The following is a 25,116-nucleotide window of genomic DNA, read 5'->3' as shown; positions in this document are numbered from 1 at the left end:
TCCATTTGGTCAGTGTAATGAGTCAGCGTGTAGCTGTGCCGCGCTTTGTATCAACATTGCTTTAGAACAAGGAAACGATCATGGCGCTATGTGTTGCATTGCCATGGTGATTGTTATCAAAAGTGATGCATAGACAAAATGGCTGTCATGTTGCAGAACGTCTTTGGGTCCTTTTTTCTAATCTTTAGGGGATGAGCGTTGTTCGCATGCCGGGTCCTGCTATTGAATAAAATTCTCCCTCTCGTTGTGCGGTGAGTGCTATCTCTGCGCTTCTAATTCATTTTGTACATAATGTACTTGCCTCTGCCACTCCCTATTTGGTTCAGCCGGCCCACCAACTCTTCTGTTGTGCCCCCCTCTTTGGTAGCTTCTCCCTTGCTTTTCCTGCGCAGTGTCAGGCAGTGGTCCACTGTCTGGAGGCACTCACTTGTGGTCTCTGATCACTGTGGTGGTTCGCATCCCATCCTCGTCGCCAGTGTGGTGATCGGGGGGGCCGCTGGTGTGATGCGGGCCCCTCCGGCGTATGGGCCCAGCGCGCTGCAACGCCGCGCAGGAACAGACTCGGAGACGTCTGCTTGCTCCGGCGCTCCGGCTCCAACTGCCGGGCGCCGCCTTTATTGTCAACTGCGCATGCGCCGGCTTGTAGGCCGCGGGAGTAAGAGGCCCCCGGATATACTGTTGATCTCCCATTCGCTCTACTGGGTCAAACTCAGGCAACCAATCACTCAGAAGGGCATTCAGGCAGTCAGGCAGCCAATCAGGTGCACAGTGCATTCAGGCCATTCTTCTCCATCCAGACACTCACAACACAGAATGTGGATTCAGACAAGCACTCTGCCATTCAGCACTAAATAGTGCATTCATACCAGTTTCGGGCAGGGCTGTCTCAGTCATTGTGTCAAACACCAGATACTAGACACCCATAACACAGAATGCGTATTCGTCACACACTCCATTCACCCAGGTCCCACCCCACGGGCGTACCCACAACATACCGTCATTGGGAAGGCTCCAGCCAGTCTGGCCTGGACTTCCCCACAACACCATATATGGAACTTCCACCCAACAGCCAGTCAGGGGGAAGGGACAGAGTCAGGGCTTTCCGGATTTTGGGAAAAGTAAGGTAACAGGCGATAGAAAGCAAGCGGCCACAGGGGCCATTTTGTTTCCTATCAAGAATCCACTGATTCGGCATCCCAAAATGGAGGATGCGCAGGGCACCTGTCAATTCAGCACAGAGCTGCCACCGTACCCTGCTCTGTGGGTCACACACAGGTGCCCAAAAACATAGACTTGGAGTACAGGGTCATACTCCCACCCATGGGTGCCATAAGGGTATCCCAAGGGTCTGTTCACCAAACCAAAAAGAGGAAGAGCCGCACCGCCAGGAGTCCCACATGATCTCCTGTGCAGAAAACAAGACAGAACATACATGATAAAGCAATAATGGACAAGGATACAGGGGGCCATGCATTTCCAGAATCACAGTTGTGAGGGGAGGAAGAGATTGCAATATCACCGACATTAATGACATTTGTGATGTTATCTTTGATGTCATGGCTGTTAGTCCTTGCAGTGCACAGTGGTTGCGCGAGTTATGGTTGCTTAGCTTACCATAACTTGGTAGATTTCTGGGGTTTTCCGGTTTTACCTGTAACCATAACGACCCGGTAACATGTTTTTCCATTGAATTGCATAGGTTTTTAGTAGCGCAACTTAGATATATATATATATATATATGCACCAGAAAAGGTAATCAAGAGAAGAACAGCTCATCTTGATGGAAGAAATCGCAGCACTACTCCTCAAAGACGCCATCAAGGTTGTGCCGATCTACGAGGTAAACAAGGGTATCTATTCAACATACTACCTTGTTGCAAAAAAAGATTTAACCATGCGCCCAGTATTAGACTTGCGCCCTGCAAACAAATATGTCAAGCCACGAAAATTCTGTATGACAACGCTAGAAGAGGTAATGCCCCTCTTAAAACAGGGGGATTACATGGCAACATTGGACATGAAAGATGCCTATTTTCATATTTCAATGTTCCCAGCGCACAGAAAGTTCTTGCGTTTCAAAGTAGCAGACCAGCACTACCAATTCAAGGTGCTACCCTTCGGAATAGCCTCAGCTCCAAGGGTATTCACCAAGGTACTGGCGGTGGTGGCAGCCACCTACTCAGGGAGGCGATTCCAGTGTACCCCTACCTGGACGACTGGCTGATCACAGGAGAAACTTACCAGCTTTGCAAGATAAACACGCAAAAAAACATAAACCTTGTTTTCCAATTGGGCTTCTCGATAAACAAGAAAAAGTCAAGTCTGGTACCAGATACATCAAAACAGTTCCTAGGAGCTGTTCTAGATACAAGGACAGGCTTAGCCTTCCCATCCATTGAGAGGGTACAAAACATGCTTTGGCTCATATCCCAATATCAAGCTGGTCTCCAGATAAGCATACGCAAAGCGATGCGCTTACTAGGCATGATGGCATTGTGCATTTATATGGTCCCACACGCACGCCTGCGCATGCGACCAATGCAAGAGTGGTTGATGATACAATGGTCTCAGGCAAGTGGTAAGTGGGACGATCTAGTGTCGTTTCACCTACTCTAATCCAAAACCTACGCTAGTGGTCAAGAGAAAATGTAATGAAGGGGAAACCTTTCCACGAACCGGAAGCACTAGTGATCCTCACAACAGACGCGTCACTTTCCGGATGGGGGGCCCATTACCTTCACCACACAGCACATGGTCTGTGGACACAAGTCACAGCACAGAACCATATCAACCTACTGGAACTATTAGCAGTCTTCAAGGCTCTACAAGCTTTAGAAGAACACCTGAAAAACCAGTCAGTCCAAGTCCTATCAGACAGCACCACTGCCATGTTTTATATCAGCAAACAGGGGGGCACACACTCTCCAAATCTGTCCAGGTTAGCTCCGAGAATCTGGAGGTGGGCACTCAGATGAGGGATGTCCCTGTCCTCCCAACATGTTCCAGGGGTACTCAACACTCTAGCAGACTCTCTCAGCAGAGATCCACTGCCAGAAGAACACGAGTGGCAACTACTCCCTCACGTTGTAGACCACATCTTCTCTCAATGGGGTTATCCTACTCTAGACTTGTTTGCTACAAGAGAAAACAAGCAATGCCCAGACTTTGCGTCCAGGTTCCCCCAACCAGACTCCAAGGGGAACGCCCTATGGATGCGCTGGTCAGGGAAATTTGCATACACTTTTCCCCCCGACACCATTGATCGGCAGAATAGTGAACAAATTACACAAAGAATGGATGACGCTCATCCTAGTTGCTCCTATGTGGGCGAGACAACCGTGGTACCCACATCTGCACAAACTGGCAATGTGCAATCCCATCAAGCTCCCGTATCAGGTCAACCTGTTAACACAACACGAGGGGACAACGGTACACCCACAACCACACTTCATGAATTTAGCAGCATGGCTCCTGAGGTCATAGAGTTTGGGCACCTTAATCTTCCACAGCAGTGTATGGATATACTCAAGGAGGCACGGAAACCAAATACTAGACACTGCTATTTTGACAAGTGGAGAAGATTTGTCATCTGGTGCCAGTCAAAACAAATAAACCCCATAAAATGTACTCCATCACACATTCTAAATTATATGCTCCACCTTTTGGATTCAGGGTTAGTCTTTAACTCATAAAGGTCCACCAAACAGCTTTATCAGCTTACACCACCTCTCAAAGTGAAGTCTCATGGTGGGAATTGCCAGTCATTAAAGCATTTATGGAGGGAGTAAAGACACTCCACCCTCCAATTTTGAATCCCCCGCCTGGCTGGGATCTCAATGTAATACTAGCAAAGCTCATGGGACCCCCCCTTTGAGCCTCTGCACCAAGCTAGTCTTAAACACATTACCTACAGACCTGCCTTCTTAGGGGCTATTACTTCCATAAGAAGAGTCAGCAAACTCCAAGCATTGTCAGTGCAGGACCCCTTCTTTATTATCCATAAACACAAATTGGTTTTACAAACTCATCCTAGGTTTGCACCTAAATTAATTTCCAAATTCCATGTAAACTAATCCATTGAGCTTCCAACCCTTTTCCAGAAGCCAACTAGCTCAGCTGAGGTTAAACTCCACATACTAGATGTGAGGACGGCGGTTCCCTACTACGTGGATAAAACCAAACCGCTTAGGAAGACTGATCAACTGTTCGTCCCCATAGCTACAGGCAGAGTAGGAGAACACATTTCAAAGATCGCTATCTCCAGATGAATAGTCAAATGTATACAGTTATGCTATTCATTATCAAACAGGACACTGCCTTTTACACCTAGAGCCCACTCCACACGGAGCACTGAGGCTACTTTGGCCTTTATTGCAAATGTCCCCCTGGACATCATTTACAAAGCAGCTACATGGAGCTCAGTACATACCTTCACTCAGAAATACTGCATTGACACACATTCTAAGACAGATACACAGGTTGGACAAGCGGTTCTAAAACATCTATTTGCTGCTGCTCCTTCTCACGACCCATAACACTGCTCGCTAATCTATACATAGCATGTGATCTAAGCAGATTCCACAAGCCTCAGAAGGGATACATTAATCACCGTAATCGTATTTCTGATGCTTGTTTCTGCTTAGATTCACATGAGCCCACCTTTCTTCCCCAGAGAGAAGGTGCATTGAAGTTATATGAGCTTTCTGTATATATCTGCTTGGATACAACTGTACTCACATGCAACCTCATGTCAGAACAAAACAATCTGAGGGACCTCAACGCGTGAGGGATCGTGGGTACAGTGGACGTCACACTAGGGATAGTATTACTGGCACGCCCTGCCGACGTCCCTTTTCGAATTTTGAAAACAACAACTGTATTACTCCGCAGCTTCCACTAGATGTCGGCCTAAGCATAGCATGTGAATCTAAGCAGATACAAGCATCAGAAATATGATTACGGTGAGTAATGTATCCCATATATATATATATTACATGTACTGCGATAGCGGTTGTGTACTTATGGTTAAGTTAGGGTTAAGTTGCTCAACTCATAAGATTTCTCAGTTGATAGCCTGACGAAGCCCTGGCACGGGTGGAAAATGTGGCGTCTTTTTTCCAGAGTTCTTGTATGCCTGCCATGGTTGTGTGACTCATGAATTCAAGAAATAATTAAACCATATCTTAAGTTAAGGTGGCTTTGTCTGAATTGTCTGCCAAATTTCAGGGGTTTTGTTGTGTTAAATGTTCACCTTAATGTCCCTGCAACTAAAGTTTTTCCCTGAATTTCAAAGGTTTTATTACAATGTATTGCTCACCTTAACTGTTTCCAAACTAAAGGTTTTTTCAGTGATTTTCAGAGGTGTTGTGATTCTATAGTTTATACATGTTCTTTGCTTTAATAAATACTATGTACACACATTACAAAAACACTTATTTCCTACAAATAATATTTTAAAAAATAGTTAAGACAGCAAATATTCTTCAATATTGCTTACCTGAAATCGTCATCTTCTCTTAATTTTTGTAGCTTAGTCATCATGAAATCTGTCAATGAGAACGGGACATATTTTTTAATGGGAATGATAAGACTGGTAAAAAATGTTTTTCCCTCATAATAGTACTGTATGCACACTGAATGTATTCTTAGTACTCAACCAACTAAGGTTGTGACCATTAATCATGTGGCTTTAGAGGAAAAAACATCTTGTAGAGAAACAAAATCTCTACTTCTAGTTCCAGTAAACTAAAATGTGTGACATATTCTTTGTTTTATAAAAGTAGAGTTTGTAATTAGTATCATAGTGTTAAAGTGTATAACATGTATAATAATACAAACACTTGTATAATTTAACTGTTTCTAAAAAAACATCATTATTATTTAAAGTACATGTTGCTAATACATTCTTTTCTTATATGTAATTTTACTTTCTACATGAAATACACACATTAAATGAATTACTTTATAATATTATACAAAATAATTCCTAAAATAAGGTTACACTTAAACGAATTAACATTTTATTTACACAAAAATGTGCACTAACAGCATCATAACAATAAATAACTATGGCTTACATTTCATGTTTGTACAAACTCTATTTAAAGTTACTGTATATGGGAATTGCAGAGTAGTGTATCTAACCTTAGTAAGATAACTGAGAATAATAACCTAACCAGTTTTGATAAATATATAAAGCCATGCCAACAGTGTATCATTACGATTTGAGTGGAAACGCATTAATGTAAAGTCATACTATTATATAAAATAATAGGAAGACAAATTACATATTACACTATCACTAAATTCATAGGTAATTTAAAACAAAGTTAATCTGTGTTCATTGTCATTAGAATACTTATTGTAAAATCTGTATGTGCTTATTTTGGCCACCTACACACATAAGTAGTTAATGACAATATTCTACAATCCATCTTCAAAATACAAACCTTTTTATTTGCGATTTGTTTTCAAAATGTAAACCTTAAACAAATTGTTACAATATAAAAAACAGAAAAATAAAGAAATAGTAAAATACATTTGATCCTAATTAAATTCAACATATCCAATCGTTGGATCATAAAAATCTGGTCTAAAATGTCAATAAACATATATAAACATGCATATAATATCAACTAATTGCCCATAGACCATATTACCATGATTTAAAATCCCTTAAAATTGTATCAATATATCCATATCTGCAGTAATTCAAAGATGGCAATTAACAATCTGCAAAGTGACAGAAGAATGGAAATTCTAACACCTTCCATCACTCTTCACCACAGCGCTTCAGACGATTGGTCAAAGTGGTGGTAGACAAAAGAACTAAACCAACATTTCCTAATTTGACCTGCATTCACTGAGTTCCATAAGCCATCAATATTGGCTACATAATAATGGACAGCCTAATCCTCACCTGTGTATTTTGATACAGCGAAGATGGGAATCTGACCAAGCATCCAGGTAGTCCTCTACTAAGCTGCTTGGTCCAGAGGTTCTGTTGTTTAACACAGTAGAAGGCACTGGTCATATCTATAAATGCCATATAAACCATTGCATTTGTACCTTTTGAGACAGATGCCTTGGTAAAAGCCATAATGACCCCATTCAAGGATGTACTGACTTTCTTTCTAAAGCCCACTTGGACCTTTCTCAAAATATCCAGCTGATCGACCCATTTCTCAAGTTCTCCCAATAGCAGAGAACTAAAGACTTTGCTAATAGCGTCTAAAAGTGGCACAGCGAGTAGAGCGCTCGCTTTGACATCAGTGCAGAGCCTGCTAATGCAGGCTCGAATCCCGGCGGGGCCAAACTCAGCCTTTCATTCTTCCGAGGTCGATAAATGAGCACCACACACCGTGGGTAATAATAAGCAGCGCTCAGATACCTGAGGGTTCGTAGCGCTATATAAATGCCAAATTATTATTATTATTATTATTATTATTATTAATATTATTATTATGAAATGGCAATCAGACAGTAATTCACTGGATTTGACTTATCGCCCTTTTTATAAGTGGGTGTAATATATGATACATGCCAAATGGGAGGAAATGTGTTGGTTTTTACGATTTTTAGGAACAGATCATAGAGGATTGTCGCCCACAAGTCGGGGTTGGTCTTGATAGTTATTGGGGTTAAGTGATTAGGACAAGCAGCTCTAGGTGCCTTGGAACTACAAATGAGGAGGCTACTCCTGAATGAGTGTGCTCCTTTGATACCTGGGCCCAGGACAGCTGCCTGCTGTGTGGCTGTCTCTGGGGAGGGGATTACCAGCCCTCACAAAGAGAATCAAAGAGTGGCTGGGTACCCTGGGTTTCTGTCCTGCCGTGGGGGAGTCTCAGCCTGTCTGACCCGAATATACATTCCCTCCCACAGCAGAGCTGACTCATAGTAGCTGACACATGTGCAATATCAATTGGGTGTGGCGGCCTTGATCATAGTGTCGCCATGCACTATGCCTATACCCAGGCATAGCTTATTTTTAGAGAGTACCCTGCCACCAGCATGGGATACTCATGATTGTCGTAGTTTGGGTGCAGTGGACATATCCTAAATGTCACCTGTGTGCTGCAGTGACTTTTCTGTTGCTGCAGCGGTTGAGTGGGCATCTTGTGACCTTCAAACTTGCTCTGCACCATGAGCAGAGCGAGTGCTGGGGATCAGGCTACTGATACAGCAGGACACAAGTACACTATGCTTTTGTGGATCTGGTTAGCAGATAACCTCTTTTGAGCAGCAATCACCCATATCATTTTATTTACTATACAACATTTTTAAAAGCCACGGCTTTGCACTCTTGCCAGATGGCAGTTCGTCACATGTTTACTCTCCCCTTCCAACTCAGCACTAAGATCCCTTAGCACCGTAAATTACACAAGCACACCTGCCACAAATGGCTGCAACATGCCTAGCCAGTAGCACATCAACACTAATCGGAACCAGGACTAAGCTCTCCTCTTCAGCCCTATCACAGCCTCCCACATCAGCGGCCTACCATAACCAAAGTGCTGTAGTCCATCAGATCATGAGTTCTTCTCTATGCATAATTGACTCTTAGCAAATGAATAGAAGGCAGATTGGTTCACAGGAACCAGGTGCTTCCAAAATGCACCCATCAGCACCACAGGTTTTGTCTCTCCCACAGGCCCACTAACGCACCCAGCAGCACCCCTTTTCCTTACAAAGCTACATGCAGCAAGGCCAGCAATAGTGTGCAGATGTTCGCTATACACGACCACCTTCATTATATCACTCGAACCACCTATTCTATTTGCTGTGCCACACATAGTCCTTGGAGCAAGCAACAATGCATCTGGTCACTTTAAACCAGTTTCTACTCTTTCTTTTTTTTCGAATGCCATTTTGTCTTTACAACATCCCCACTGATTATGGGTGATAAGAACAATTGAGCTTTGAGTTGATACTCACTGGCATCCCAAGCCTAGGGATAAAGTCATGTATCAGAGCCTTTTCCACAGCTTGAGTTTCTCCCTTACGAGACTATATAGATGGGAACCAGCAGAAGACCTTCCACTTTCTGCTTTTGGATAAAACAATACTGTTACTTAACACTGCTGCCATGGAGCGGGTGTGCCCTACCCTCCATATTTGCTGGTTTTTGGGTATTTTGTTGTTGATAAATCAAACACTAGTGGACTCATTGTTATGCAAATTGTGAAAAACCTGTACGGATATTCTTTTTTCTGTGCTTTCATTTCCCCGTTCACAACGTATCTTTTGCTGTGCAGCATTTGTTTAAAATAATGTTTGGTCTCCTTAGGAATTACCAAGTGTCCTTTGTGCAGATGCAAGCGCTTAACTCTGTGTATGGAACAACCCGCTCTATATGATGCACTTTTATCTGTATTCTCTGTATTTTCTCTATTGCTGTTCAAATGTATCATTATGCCGCAATATTTCAGGAGCCCGGTCTATACTCTAGGCTTCCATCTATGTACCTATGTATGCATCCATCCAGCAGTATCATGCCAGTACTCTTGTACATCAGCAGTGTGAGCTTCACCCAAAGAGTGCCCTTTCAGTACTATACAGCTTGATTCATGTGATCCCTCTCCAGCTATTTGATTGTTTATAATACTTTAGAAGTGTGAGCTTTTCCTCAATGTGTTTGGTCAGTGCTATAGGACTCATGCAAAACTCACCCCTGACATGACACCAGCCTGCACTTTGTCTTTTCGAATCTCAGTAGGGTTGGTTCAGCCCTTCACCCCTCAAAGGTCACTTTTTTTGGTAATATGTTTGTTTATTTTGTATTTATATACACAAGGAACAATGTTCCTTTGATCACAAAAGAACGTACAATAAATAGGAAATCCGATTTGTGAGGAATGCAAGCTTCTTACAATGGGGCGAGTTAAAGGGACATTCTGACCAGGTGATGGAGGGGAGTAAGTGGAACAGTCACTGGGGACAATACATAAGTGGACATACATAGATTAAGGACAATGAACATTGAACATTTTTAAGTGCAGATTGGCGGTACTGCCCGCTGTGCTCTGGATGTGACCATGATGGGTGAAGTGCTAGAGTGGCAGCAGAGGAAGTGAGGGACAGCGGCAGGTTAGAGGGTGGGGAACAATATTAGCTAGCAGGAAAACAAGTGGTAGGTTAAGAGGGTAACATTGAGGTGAGGAGTGTGAGAAATCTGAAGGTGTCACTCTAGCTAGTCCCCAGGGATCTATCATCCAGGTGGCCAGGACATGGCCATCGCTATTGGATCTAGTTCCTGGGGGTGGAACATTGAGGGAGGATCACCTGGATGGGGGGTCCTCTGGAAGTGGGAGTGGGACCCCAATGGGTGAGACGCGATATCCCCCTTCTTTCAACACCTTTTCTGAATCCTACCACGTAGACATTCAAAAACACTGCCCCCCTTTTTCCGACACAAATACTTCCACACGACACAAAAGAGAACTGACTTACACCAGAGCCATTTACCTGCCATGTCCCAATACAAGGGTCAGGCAAAAGTCAGGCAATTGCTCAGAATCACACACACCTGACGGCCCTTTCCCTTCCTGTCAGCGATAAATGGTGAAGCAACAGAGCACAGTACGAGAAAGGCAGACTTCACGCCAAGACACAGCTATCCAGACCTGGCAGTTCAAGAGGAAGAGAAAGCGCCAAACATTGAGAGGCCGACGAGGAGAGACACAACCTTGCCCTTCTCGACAAAACCCTGTGAAACCTCTGCAGAACGAATTGTAAAACCAAGGACAATAGACCAAGTATCCTGCAGCAGATGTCAATGGTACACAGAGCGTATCAATGCTGATAAGCCGGAGCAAGGGAGACTCCTGTTACTGTGGTACTGGCCTTGACTCCAGTTACGCAGAAAGCCAAATGGTTCATTACAGCCGGTGAGTCGAAGGGAGAACCAATAAGATCCGGGCTGTGGTGAATGAAAGTCTCAAAGTGACAAAGTGAGAGAAGTTCAAAGAACTGTAAGATTGTAAAGGGCAGATTATCTGCAGAAGGGGACTGGCACCACGTGGGTGCTGCTCTGAGAAACTCTGGTTGATCCCCATCTGAGTAAAACTACAGATACCAGAAGGCCATAGGAGAGCCGCCGAGATAGGTCAAAGTGGTCATACAGGAGGTCAAGCAAAATTCCCATACAGTCCAAAGCCTTTGACCTTAGAACTGTAAAGAAAACAAGCAAAGTGAATCCCGCCACATGAGAAAGCAAGGGAAATGAATCCCTGAAACATTGAAAGTAAATGTGAAGGTGAAGTTGGCGAAAATCAACCCGGAAGAGGGATGCTGAGAAAGAGGTGCAAAGTCTAAAGTCGAGAGAAACAGTGTGTTGACAAAGTTGAACCCTGCAGATGGAGGTCCACTGGAACTGTTTACAAAGGACAAGCCATAGTGAACCCACAGAAGGGAGGCTGAAAGTAAAGGGAGAGGGAGACTTAGGGGCAAAGAATCCTCACCCAAAGTAAAACCAGGAAACAAACTTTCATTTTTGTTGAAGGACTTTTGCTTTGTTATTGAATTCATCAGGCCCTCGCAGGCAAGAGAATTTCAAGAGAAACAAGACTTGGCCATCAACAGACTTGATAGCTGCAAGTGAAACTGTCTTCTCATGCTGGGTAAACTCGAGAGTGTACTGTGCTCCAAGATTCCACTTTACCCTGTGCTGAAAACGTGGGGAAGGGAGATCCAAGCTACCGCATCCTGACATATTATTTGTGAATCCTTCTTTCTTTTCTTGAAAACCATCCAACACCCTTTTGGTATTAGTTTAAGGTTTGGTAATAGGTTTCTTAGTATAGGCCCTTTTTTATTTGACACAACGCCACTAGGACTGCCTTATTTTCATTTGATGGTCGACGTTTGCTCACTTCTTAGATTTAGATTTAGATTATGCGTTTTCCAACCTGCATACAGTTTAATAAACACCCTTGAACTGTGATCACTTGTGTCTTTCTTTACTGTTGCCACCATTAGTTCCTTACAGGAGGTAGGCTTTTAGTTTGGTTTTTGAACAAATCTATGTGGGCTGTTTAGGTAGGATTTTAGTTTGGTTTTGAGCAAATCCACGTGGACTGTTTCTCGGATGCCCGGGGGAAGAGAATTCCATAAAGGTGGAGCAAGAACGAGAAGGAGCGGAAGCACAGGGAAGGCGAGGAGTCACAAGCGTAGTTGAGGCAGAGTGGAGATTATGAGAGGCTTGTAGAGTTGGGTAGGGGAGGATAGATTAAGTGGTGCCTTACCATCATACCTGCCTACATTTGAAAATCAAAAACCCTGAGAATTATGCCCCGTCCATAGCCATACAAGACTCCACCCAGTTACATGTCAAAAAGGTAAACTATATTGAATGTGTGGTTGGCTATGTGCACAAAACTGCATCAAATTTAACTGTGCCCTCAAAAAACGCATTTACCATTTTTACAGGGCCCTTTTGCACTTGGAAGTGTTACACTAAAGGCATTTTTGCTAACATGTGCAGGCAGGCCTTCTCAGCTGCAGGCAAGGGGACCTCCAAATATCACACACCCTCACACCATTCCATTCTGAGACCGCCTTGCAGCCTCTTTAAGTTGATTCTTTGAATATACCTCTGGTTTCCCGTTATAATTATAAACTAATATTATTATTATTATTATTATTATTATTATTATTATTATTATTATTATTATTAAGACTACAAGTCCCAGAATGCAGTTCAGTCATTTCTCACTGACATGCATCTTATTATGCAGGACGTAAATAAAATGTGCATTGCCTCATAAAGGGTAAAAACATTGCTTTCATGTCAACCAAGCAGACATGGTACAGACTAGTATGCATTGTTAGTCTGGTAGTTACAGATTAGATGCAGATTATGGGGTTTAAATGCTAAACAGCCCATCCCAGTGAGCTGTGGCTTGATAGAGAAATTGACCATTCCCACACATGTGTCTGCTAATGCCTGCAATAAGACGTGCCAAGTGGGTTACTTAAAAGAAACAAAGAGAATGAGTGGAAAATGCCTGCAGCCTGTATAGTTCTGCTGGGACATCACATTAACATTTTAGCAAGCCCTTGATCAGTGCTTCCCTGGCAGGAACAATTAAAAGTAACCCTTAATTAGAAAATCACGGACAAATTTAAAAAACACCCTTTTCGGGTATGCAGGTGCAGCAAGTTCCTCCTTAGCCGCTTTCATGTGGACTGCTCCAGCCCTTCCGAGCCTCAGAGCAAAAGCAACTCGGCCTGCTGCGAAAACCCGGAGACGGAGACCTGGAGAAAAGCATGAAAACCCTGTCTCCGAGATAAACCCGGAGGTTAGGCAGGTATGCTTACCATGCCTTACCGCACTTGATGAATAACATTAAATTGCATAATAAATACTATTACTACAGAGCTTAGAAGTGGACGGAAACATCAATGAAATGCTGTATGTAAAACTGTTAATACTATTTTAATTATTTATCATTGTTATATTATTACAAATTGAAAAACTATAATCCAGACCCCTAAGGAGAGCTGCGCATAAGATAAATAAACAATAGGGAGGTGTCCTTAGTGCACTGTATCCAGCCCACCTGCTGTGGACTCTGTGGACAACTGTGAGTGCTTTCTCCTGCCAGCGGCTTTCCAAACATGCTACAGCATAGGGGAAAGGACAGGCATATTTCCAATACTGGATCTGGGAACATGAGACTACCACTTGTAACGCTCACTGCACAGATGAGTGCATTTGCAGAGTTCTAAGCTTTTTATTTTACTCTCTCAAACAGACTCCTCATCTGGTCAATCTCAATGAAGATCCGCTGATGTCCGAGTGCCTTCTTTATTACATTAAGGATGGAATCACCAGGTGAGTACAGTTCATGCAACATACTTTGGTCAAATATAGTGGTAATTCCTACATCTGTTACCAGTAGATTCAAGATGTATTTAGGTGAACGTTATCTTGCGGTCCTGAAACATCCAGCCTACTTTGAAATGTTTTGTATCATGACAGGCCACTTAACTAAGGTAGCTCAGAAGTTTCTAAATAACAGCAAAACTTTCACATTGGCCCTAATATCCCACTGGGTTTGATATTCATCCGAAACTTCTTACTGAGCAACTTTAACCGTTTTATGGTCAAAAATATCTATGTGTAGTTATCATTCTAGCTATTTGTTATGTAACTTGTTAGGGACTCATCTTGCATCTTTCGAAGTTGTCAATTGGTGCGATTTGGGAGTTGCTGTGCATTTTGTTCACTCTAACTGTTACTTTGCCCAGGGTCGGCCGTGAAGAGAGGAGGCAGGATATCTTACTGAGTGGGCATTTCATCATGGAAGAGCACTGTATTTTCAGGAGTGACACCAACATATGTGGTGAAGGTAAAAGCAAAACTGTTCTTAACTTCTCACAGCAGATGTTTTTCAGAACTTGTAGCATACTCAACCTATGCAAATGTGTTGGTAATAGGTCATCATGTAACCAGTTGTACAATCCTTTTGGTACATTGCCAGCTATCAAGAGCCTGACAGGAGGTAATCACCCTGGGTTCCGTTCAAACTAATACTGATAAGTGTCTCCAAAAGAAACGCCTGGGAAAGGAAGAACATTCATGAAATGAAAACCGTCCCATAAAGTAAACTTATAGGATATTTGTCAGCTAAATGATATCTGTTGCACCTGTAAAGAGAAATTTGAAGCTCGTATGGCTGAGGGAAACTTACACATTTTATATATGCCATGTCCTATGAAGAGAAACAAAAAACAACATTTGCAAAGACTAGATACAGGGTGGATAGCAGAACGAGGCGACTGCTCACCTCTCAAAACAGGGTAACGCTCCCAGAGAATACACCCTTTAATTTTACAGGTCCAAAATATTCTGAACAACTGTCATGGGTGTATTCTAAACAATTTTGACTCAGTCATATTTTTCCCGTAGCTCATGTCAGGACATATTCCCATCAATGAGATATGGAATTTTCGGTTGCCATAAACTTACAGAGTTCGGGGATATGTGACATGGGATTGTGAGATAACAATAAAGAGAGTCATTGATATTTATATAATGAATTATGGATACATATAAATACATAGTTGGTGTTCTCCATTTGTAGGGGAGTCTCCCACAATCTCAAATCATTTATGCTTTTTCAAAAAGGCCTAAGCATGGTAAATATATAGGCAAAATCATTTTTAAGCATTACAAAGTTCATATAGAATTGTGAGCTTGTTTTCTGTTGAATTCTACATGGTAAGGCTTCTTGTCATGTTAATGATTGATATGAACATCTGAGAGAGATCCCCTTTGTTTAAGTTCCATTATCTCAGACACAGATGGTAGATATATGTCTGAGTTTAATTTCAAAAGTTTTAGATGGATCTGGTTGATTTTATCCTTTTGTCTCTTAAACCGTGTCCTATACACCATGTGACCACCTCCTAGAATGTGCCCTCTGGGTGGCATGGCGAAATTGTATTTGGGCTTCTTTATTTGTGTAAGCCTCAAGCATGTGGTTCTATTGTAGTACTGATAATAATGTGTTTCTTTGTTGGCTGGATACAAATGTCTGTTTTTCACCAGCTGGCCACTCGTGACTCCCTAGGCCTCCAATCGTGCTGTTTTTCCCCATGTCATTTAACTGAAGTTACCCTCTATTAAATTGATTGAAAACAAATGTATGCAAAGACACATGTTGTGCCATGTTATTTTGCAATGCAGATAACCCAATGTATAATTCCATATATATTAAAGGTATAGTTATCTCTTGTGCTTTTACAATATGCAAGCCATCCTTAACTCTTGCATTTCAGCAAGTGTTTGGAACATAATTCAAAAATGGCTTTCAGTAGGATCTCTGTCACTTGTAGAAAATAGCAGATTGTGTAAAGAAATGTCCAGAGATGCAGCACAGGCTCCTTATTCTTGTTTGTAGAGTTTGAGAAAGTACACTCTGTTCTAGTGCAGTAAAGTACCACACTTTTGTACATGGTTGTAGAAAAAGTAAACCATATGTAAACACAGCCAGGCCCAATTTCAGCACTTTGCACCGTGATTCTGCCAATCTTTATTTTCTTTCATTTACCCCATAAACTCTTATTCAGCAGAAAGGAGCACCCTCAAATATTCTGTAATGTCCTGTGTGAAGGCATCATGAAGAAGGACACAGACAACAGATTCAGAATTCAAAACAAATAGTTTTATTGATGTAAATGTCAGGCTGGATAAAGGCCTAACTTGTACTATTCTAAGGCAGGGGCATAGAGAGGGTAGGTTCTGAGTGGGCAAGGCCCTTCCAAAATCTGTAAATGCCCAGCAGTGCTGTGTGAGCATTTACAGATCTTAATCTCACTGCGGTTGGCCCAACTGTATTAGCTTCAGGCCCCACTTGTTAGACAATCCTGCTTCTGTTCTAAGGTGGGATTTTCCTACCTAATTAAAACGAAGGAAATGGGGGTCATTACGAGGTAGGAGGTAATCATGACGCTATTATTACCTCGGAGGGCCTGGTAATTCCTCTTTCATGGAAACTGGACCTGGTACATCCCCATTTCCATTCGAGCCCTCATAGGGCACAATGGGAATCGGAGCATGCTAACAACGGGCCCGTTAATAACGGGCCCATTATTAGCATGCTGAGCTGCTCGCGGGACCAGCTAAGGCCGCCTGGTAAAGCCAGGCATCCTTAGCTTGTTCCGCGAGCAGAACTCATAATGAGGCCGGTAAGGGGTTGACGGCTCCGACACCTTTACTGGTGCCATTAACCCCTTACCGCCAGGGTCAGAATGACCCCCCTGAGTCAAAGAGTTCAACTGAAGAATCTGTCTGCATCCAAAACCTATACTTGCCCTCACAACTGGTCTATACAATGTGTAGGGATGTCAGCGACCAAAATAAAGTGTCCAACACAAAGTTCTGAGCCTCTTCCAGCTCACAGCCTCCTTTCAGCTACCTTCCCCAAGCATGAAACAGTTTTAGCAAAAGTCGCAAAGTTACCTCTCTCGAACTTAAAATAATGTAGTTTTCCCAAAGAATCTTGAGACTCTGTCCTAAATTCAAATAAAGGATTCAATTCGTAGGGCTCCAGTCCCCAAGACATATGTTCAGTAACAACATTATTGTCTTTTGTCTCTGTAAAGGTATTTGCCACTCTTTATAATTGATGGATCGGATATAAATTGTGATTATACTCAAAAGCAACTTCCAAGTCTTAATTAGTTTTGTTTCAAAGGTAATTCTCTGTGATATGCAGGTGTTGGCTTCACTTGGAATTTTAATTGGAGTTCAACACTTAATAGTCTTGTTTTAAATGTTTTGTTTTATTTCTGGATTTAATATGTAACAGATGTTGCACTTTGGCAAAGATTTCACTCAGTTCGGTATTCAATAAATGCTGAATTGTACTTTTTAAGTATATGTTCATTTTAGGATTCACTGGACACGGGTTGAATTTAGAATACACCTTCGCTTTTGACCTGTGATGTAAGTTTGGTGTTCAATAGGTGCGGTTGCATTCACAACACACTCTTCATTCAGCCTGTTATATAATAATTCTTTATTCACTTCAAAATGGAATATCCACGCTCAGAGACTTTCGAGAACGTGTTTTCTCCCACAAGCGACCACTCCAATACAATGTATTTCTCTCGGAAAGTTCAAACACTTGCATACCGGGTTTCTCCTTTGCTAGAAACTCACTGGTTGTGTTTAAGCACCTCCCAGCAGCACAAATCGCTCGGCCCTCGGCTTTCCAAATCAGGGTTCCGAATCCTGCCCCACAAACACTCCTGTGTCACCTTCTGAACACATGGGAATGAGCACTCCAAATTCCATGACAAAGGGACAGCCTTGCTGCACGGCTCCCTTCCCAGCACTTGATCTGCTCCACAGGGCTTCAGCTCTCTCGCTGTGCTTTCACAGGTCGTTTCCCTCAGCAGACCTCAGTGACTCTTCGCCACCATTCCCTGCTGCTTCTCTTGGCCTCCCTGCTGCTGCTTCGTCTCTGCGTCCACCTTCCTTCTCTAGCCTTGAATTGGGCTCCTCTTATACACCTGCAGCCCTTTGACATACCACAATTAAAGGGATATGCCTGGCCCTTACAACTCTCAGCAGGCATCTTCCTCATACCAGCGCCAGAGTGGTAAAAGAGCATAGTCTTCATTGCTCTTAGTTGTTTCTTCTTCGTCCCAGTACTGTCAACTGTCATATGTGAAGGAATAAGGGGAACTGACTGACAATAACCCATGAAGGTTGGGGAAGGGTTGTGTCAGAATCTGAGTCCTCGGATTCGTGACTCATCTGTTTGCTTCTTGTGGATTTCTTCTTTGAGTTCGCAGGTTTCTTTTTCCTGGATGAGCGTGCCTTATAAAGGTAAGCTCTAGAGTCTTCTGAATCCAGTCTGCTGGGCTTCGGAGAACGCACAGGTCTGCGACTCCCGGTCGCGGTAGCGCCGGGGCTCGGGTACGTTCAATTGTTCCAGGAAGAATCCAGGAAGAGTCCAGGACGGAACCAGGATAAGGGGACAGGGCAACTAGGTTCCGAATAGAGCACTAGGAAAAAGGGGGGAACCAGGAAGGATGGAAGATGGATACCAGGATTTACGAAGGAAAGGGGGCTAGGCACTAGAACACAACTTGCCGGGCGAGACGCAGGCAAGCAGAGCATTGAGACGCGCAGAAGCGCAGGTGCGTGTCTGTTTTCAAGGGAGCATGAGGTCCGCACAGACGACTAAACCGCACTAAAACATAGCATCGGCCATGTTAAAGGTGAACGGTGTAATGTCTTTTGACTGAGGGACCAGGCAGACTAGAAGGGTCGTTATCGCCGATTCATGACAGGTTGGGTTGGTTGTCACTAGGGAATGGGGGATACCATGTGTCGCCGAAGGGCACCCCACTCCCAGGTCTCAAGAATCCTCCACCCAGGTGATCCTCCCTTTGCATCTCCGCCTCCACGGTCGGGATCCAATAGTGATGGCATTTCCCTGACCAGCTGCGCAGAGGATCCGATGGGTTTAGGAGTGAGAATACCTTCAGGTTTCTCACACTGTTGGTATGCCCCTTCCTTGGAGTGAAGGTAAGGAAGAGTTCTTAACAAACATGGATACTATAGTTACCACTGACTATATGTAGCCTCAAGTGTGCAATCTACGCTTTTATGCTGTTTGGTTTCAGAGGACCAAAGGGACGTTCAGACACTATCCAAGTCTTAACAGGATCAGATGAAGTGCTGGATAACTTTGAAAAGGCTATCCTGAGAATAGAAACTCTATGTACCAAATATCAATATAGTTTCACAAAGATATTCCATTTACACCAGATACCAGCTGAAAGAGCAATATGTAACAGCTGTAAATTACCTAACAATCACATGCAAATTTGGGTTTTTCCTCAATGATGTCATGAGGCATATGTTAGAGATTTATTAGAGTAATACTCAAAAACGAAAAGTTTCTAGATGTGCCAAAATGATAATCCAACTCAAGATCATAGAATATTTGATGAAGCTTGGACATGATTTTGCCTGAGGCAAGAAGTCTTAATCTTGCACTGATGGATGCTTTATCAAGAAAAACACAAGGAGGATGTTTGTGCCCTGGCAACTACCACCACCAAGGGCAACAGTGATTAAAAGGATTCCTGTGAAGAAGACCAAAGGCTTCAGATGTGGTAGTCTCAAATGCTTGGTCCACTCAAAATCGTGTTCGCCTTGGGATACAGTTTGTCTTCAACTAGGCAAAACGTTCCGCTTTTCCAAAAGTGTACCAATCAAGAAATGCAAGTTTGAGGCAAAACAAGGATAAACAAGTTGTCATTGGGACTGATGATCAGGAGAGAGGGCAAGATAGACCCACAACACACCTTTTGTATACTGTATTGGATGTGCTGGGAGATTTAGAGGCACCGTAGGATATAATGCTGGTAGCTGGAGTTAAAGTCAAGTTCCTGTTTGGCTCAGGCTCACAAAACACAATTTTTAATGCAAATACAAAATGGTGTGGGGTGGATGGGGGAGGTAATGTTTAAACCCCAAACATAAACCCAGAGGCATACACTAGCCTTAATGTTTTTTGTGCTCATTTTTGCCTAGTTTCATGAGGTCCGCCAGTATATGTTTTGACTGGTTTTCGCTTTTCTAACTTCTTTTTTGTAGGTTAGGCTCTTTTTCATCCTCGCTTAGCACTGTAAATCATTTCTTCATATGACACTGGCAAATCAAAGTGGTTAATATTGCCGGGGGACTCTGTCCCCCATTCTGATTTGTGCGTAATGCTGCTAGTCTACATGGCTGCAAGAACAGGGGATAATGTCACCCACTCTCCTTTTCCCTGTGTGCACTTCCTGGCCCAGGCACCATGTCCCGGTAGGCTGGTAGAAGTGTAAACCCTTTTCATAGTGCACATTGTACCTTTATTTATTGCTTCATACATACTTGCATAGAATCTGTGACAAATCTTTGGATGCCATCACTTCTCCCCCCCCCCAGTGGGAGCCCCTCTCCATGAGGCCAGGGAGGTGAGGCTGCTACCCAACAGTCACCCTGGGGGTGGTACTCAGTGGGTGAATCTGATGGGGACGGAGACACTGTGTGTGATTAGTGATGACACAAAGAGAATGCTGTATCCCCACCACTCACCTAACTGTAGACAACCTTCCTACATGCATAACAGTCAGCCCGTTACTGACAGACCCATGTGCTATTGTCAGACTGTCATACTAAATAGTATCGGGATGAAGAAGAGGGTAGACTCTCTCTCAATAAATACTTCTCCTAGAATTAGCAAGTACAGAGACGAGGAGGAAAGAGAATCACCCAGAGAGAGACTCCTTACCCAATACTGAGATGAAGAAAGACTCATGTGACCCACAAAGAAACAGCAAGAGTGGTACTACCACGAGGAAGAGATGCAGAGACATAAAGATCTCATATAGAAACATTATTAAGCAGTTTAGTGGTTGTCATCTTTCTATTGGCCCAAGCCAATACAAACCCGAAGAAGGACGAAAACACTGCAGAAGCCCTCAGTGGAGGAGCCACAAGAGTCTGAACAGACCGGGAGAGAGAACAGGAGATTGAAACACTGAGGCGGGGGCAAGACTGTGCAGAGCGGGCATCCTGGAAGGACTGTTCAAGGCTCAAACAGGAAGACACCCCCAGTGTCCCTAGAAGAAGGCAGCGTGAGAATCTGAGACCACGCTTGCTGAAAGAAGAAGATGAGCATGGGAAGTAGAGGACATGCTAGCCAATGGGATCCTGCTGTTGCAGAGCCACCGTGGAGCAGGAAAGAAGTAAGTGAAGCTGGACAGCATACCGGCATACCGCAAGCGTCCACAAGGACCCAAGGCCACCACAGAAGAGCAGGCCAGGTATGTGGTTGATTGGCAAAGCGTTGGGGGCCTAGAGAGAGAGAGGCTGACAAAGCTACAAAGAAGCATGAAATAAAGAATACAGGGTCTAGGACCCTATGTTAACAAATGCCTTTGATAGTAATATTGCCTTTTATGAGGCAACATTAAGCAATGGTACTGAACAGGACAGTAAACCAAGTCCATTACAGCTGAAGGAGAAAAACCGAACATTCAAGACTGGGACCCACACCCATAAAGTAACATGTATATGTATTACTCTTCATAGTCACAGTGCCTGGCTGGACAGTGGACTAGGTTAACTCTGCATTGGGAAGAGTTTATGGAAACATGACATTGTGAATACCAGGGAAGCCTGGGGCGACTTTATGGAAACCTCACATTGTGAAAAAACAGGGAAGCCTGGGGAGAGTTTATGGAAATGTGAGAAAGCCTAGGGGAAGGGAGGAATTACCCACTGGCACATAGAACTTGGTATTATACAGTTGATAAAGGCCGGGGAACAGAAACATCCCCCTGGCATTGAGAACATTTAGTTGTTTTGAGCTGTGCGAGTTCAGAGAAACCTGTACGACCTGGAGAAGGGAGTCATTCTCGAGGCCACCCAAGATGGAGGAAGGGAGACATCCCCCTGACAATCTCTTACATGTGAACATTTGTTTCAGAATGAATCACTGCACCCGGGAAATGGGAGCCAGTTTCCAGGCAACTCAAGTAAGGGGAAAGGAGGCCTTTTACTGAAGTAATCCATACTGTGTTTGAACTGTTGCTTTACAATACTTCCGAAGAGACTTTGGACTTCTCACCAGGACCAACTACCTTTGTGTTATGAACCTTAGTTTTCTGATGTCCTCAACTACAGGTACTATGTGTGTGCCAAAAACGGGCTATCCTCATCCAGAAGAAGGGAGTCATTATTCCGGACAAAGAAGAACTTATTGTTAGTTATGTTCAGTGTGTAAGGGATAGATTGAGGTTTCTTAGAAACAGGACATTGGATTTTTACTTTGTGACATTCTGACATGGCCCTTATTTGTGCTGAGGTAGGGAAACCCCTCATATTATTATGGATAGTTAGACATTCATTCACTTTCTTTTGTTCTTACTAAAGAAAATAAACATAGTTCTTGAAAATGCCACCTATGTCTCAGACTCCTCCTTCGACACCCTTATATATCCAATATGTTATGTTCTTTGATATTTGTATAGCGCATACTGCCATTCCTATAGCCTAGAAGTGCTGCTGTGATGAACAACCTTCGGAAGACCATAGTCTGAGCAGACAAGTACATGAAAAGAGCAGTACAATGCCTGCAAACATTAATTGCCAAATCAGTGATATGGTTAATACAAATGTTTTTAAACGTGCAGCGCATATTGCAGTTGGACTGAATTTTATGTGGAACTCAGCTGTATTCTATGGGTCATAGTGCAAGAGAAGGAGAGGGTGATGTAAGTAGCCTGTCTACAGTTGAGGGCTCTGCTGTACGTAAATTATATGCAGGACACATGCTTCAATGGCTAACATGCAGTCGACATGCAAAGTTACAGGCTCAATTGCAAGAAACAGATAGCATAAGTCCTCTTGTCAGTACCATCTCTTTTTGTTGAGTAAAAATACTATGTTGGATTTAAGGGTGGTGGTGATAACGCATGGTCATCCATGGAAAAAAGAGCTTGTCGTCAGTGCCTTTGCTCCTTGCCAGGAGAATTTTGACCTCTAGAGAGAAACCACTCTCTAACCCCCTCTTGATCACCCACCCACATCCGTCCTCTGGGTGTCCATTTCCCTGCATCTGATTTCTGACTGCCTAGTCCATTTTGCATGCTGGGTAGGGGAACTTGAAGGAGAGGCTGAGCACCTAAAGATATGTTCTAGGGAGTAACGAGCCGCAGAAAGGCTTTAGAATCCAGAGGGTCCATGGGAGGGATAGGGATGCATATGTTTAAGAGAGTCCTCTTTCATGAATAACAGAACAAGAGGGCTCAGTGAGGTGCCAGGACAGCTTGATTTTGGAGAGCATAGATTGCTTTAAATTCAGGTAACTGGTGGGCTTGGGAAAGGGCTAGAATGGGGAGGAAGGATAGCTCAGGGGCAACACGTTATCTTGGAAGCAAGACAATGCATCACAACACAGGTTGGAATCCTGATCCTGTGCTTGGAAGCCACTCATTGGTATTAAGCTTGTTTTACAAGAACAATTATAATTATAATAATTATGTTGGGAGAGCCTTATGCGGTTCAATGTCATTCGCTGGCTGGCTCTTGTTGAGTGGCCAGATGGCAGAAAAAAGGTTGGGGGAAGGACGTGCCATGAATTGAACTTTGATCTGAACAACGAAGAGAGTGGTTTAGCAGAGCACAGGTGCGACCACATGTGTGTAGTCTATTCCAATGTCTCACTTCTCTCCGATTGTATGTACCTCCTTGATCGAGATGCCCCTCCAGATCCACCCTCTATTATAGGGCTAGTGAGCCTAGCTAGAAATTACTCCATACCATCTATCTGCCCATCTAGTTGATCTCCCTGACCGAGCGAAGGCAGGGGCACAGAGGTCCAAAAGTAAAGACAAAAGGAATCCACCCCCACTCCCCACAAAACACACACTTTACACTCTCAAAAGACACTTCTGGGCCTCTTATTCACTAATGTGTGGCATATGGGGTCATCCACCCACCCCCCATCTCTACCCCACTCCCTCTCTACAAGCTCATCTGACAGGGATACCAGTGTACTTAGAAAGCAAGGACAGGGCTGGAGGCCCTACTAGATGTGTGTGTGAGCAATAAGTAGGGCATGGGAATACTGGATGAGCATGGCAGACTTTGTGTGCTGTTCGATAAAACAAGCATATTTATGTTAAGGATGCCTGTTTAGCCTTGATCCTCCAGACGAATAATCATATATATCAAAACACAATGATCAAGGCCTTTATGCCACACGTTTCTGCTTCAGTTAGTTTTCACTAAATCATTTCCAATTATTTAGCCAAAATACAATTTTTATTCACATAAAAATCATGAAAACATTCTCATATCCACTTTTTTCAAACCACATTTAGACATTCAGACATACTGTGTGACCCACATTGATTGATTGATTGATTGATTGTTTATATATTATGCGCTTATACACAAGTTTTTCAAAGCGCAACCATGCATGGTTGGGGAAGACATGGGAAAGACAAGACAAACGATCTTACTACGTATGGTACATTCAGATTATGAGGTGAACAGAAAAGTAAGAGCGTGGTGGTGGGGCACTAGGGACCAAGTGCGCCCAGTCCGTCAGAACATGGGTTAAGTCTAGAGAAATACCACTCGCATGGGTCATAACCGAAGTGCAGTAGTGCTGCAGTAAGTGCAAGTTCCGGGGGCATGTGCAGGAGACTGGCGAGGAAAGCTTGGGACCTGTGAGACTCTGAAGGTACCCTAGGCAGCCAGTCAGCGAAACTGAGCAGAACTAGAGGAAAGTGAGAGAGCAGAAAGAGGTGGTTAGCAGGGGAGAGGGAGAGAGAAGGAGAGAGGCGAAGAGGAATGCCTTGAGGAGTTTCCGCACTTAGGGAGATCCAGCTCAAGATGGAGAGATGCAGGGAGGCTGTGACAGAGAGAGGCACTTGCAGTGGATAAAGATCTCACCCCAAGTCTCTGCTTGGAGAAGTGACTCACCCGCAGACAGTTGGAGGAAGAAGAGTGGAGATCTGGGAAAGGTGAGTATTTAGGAAGAGTATGTTACAGATAGAGTTGGCCCAGGCCAACTCTACTTGCAACATATGCCC

At 43.5% G+C, this 25,116-nt stretch overlaps 1 protein-coding gene across 7 annotated transcripts in view; it reads left to right on the top strand.

Annotated features, from left to right (window-relative positions):
- Positions 1 to 25,116, top strand: part of KIF1A (kinesin family member 1A) — a 4,129,412-nt gene that overhangs the window by 1,286,064 nt on the left and 2,818,232 nt on the right. For all 7 annotated transcript variants that reach the window (XM_069618139.1, XM_069618143.1, XM_069618141.1 and 4 more), the window contains exons 17-18: positions 13,755 to 13,834; positions 14,251 to 14,351. In XM_069618139.1, coding sequence (XP_069474240.1) covers positions 13,755 to 13,834; positions 14,251 to 14,351 — 181 coding nt within the window. The remainder of the gene's footprint in view (positions 1 to 13,754; positions 13,835 to 14,250; positions 14,352 to 25,116) is intronic.

The sequence above is a fragment of the Ambystoma mexicanum genome, chromosome 10, assembly GCF_040938575.1.
Source record: "Ambystoma mexicanum isolate Mex_15411 chromosome 10, UKY_AmexF1_1, whole genome shotgun sequence".
Classification (NCBI taxonomy): domain Eukaryota; kingdom Metazoa; phylum Chordata; class Amphibia; order Caudata; family Ambystomatidae; genus Ambystoma; species Ambystoma mexicanum.
The sequence above is the reverse complement of the archived record's forward strand: the minus strand, read 5'-3'. Positions and strand labels throughout refer to the sequence as shown.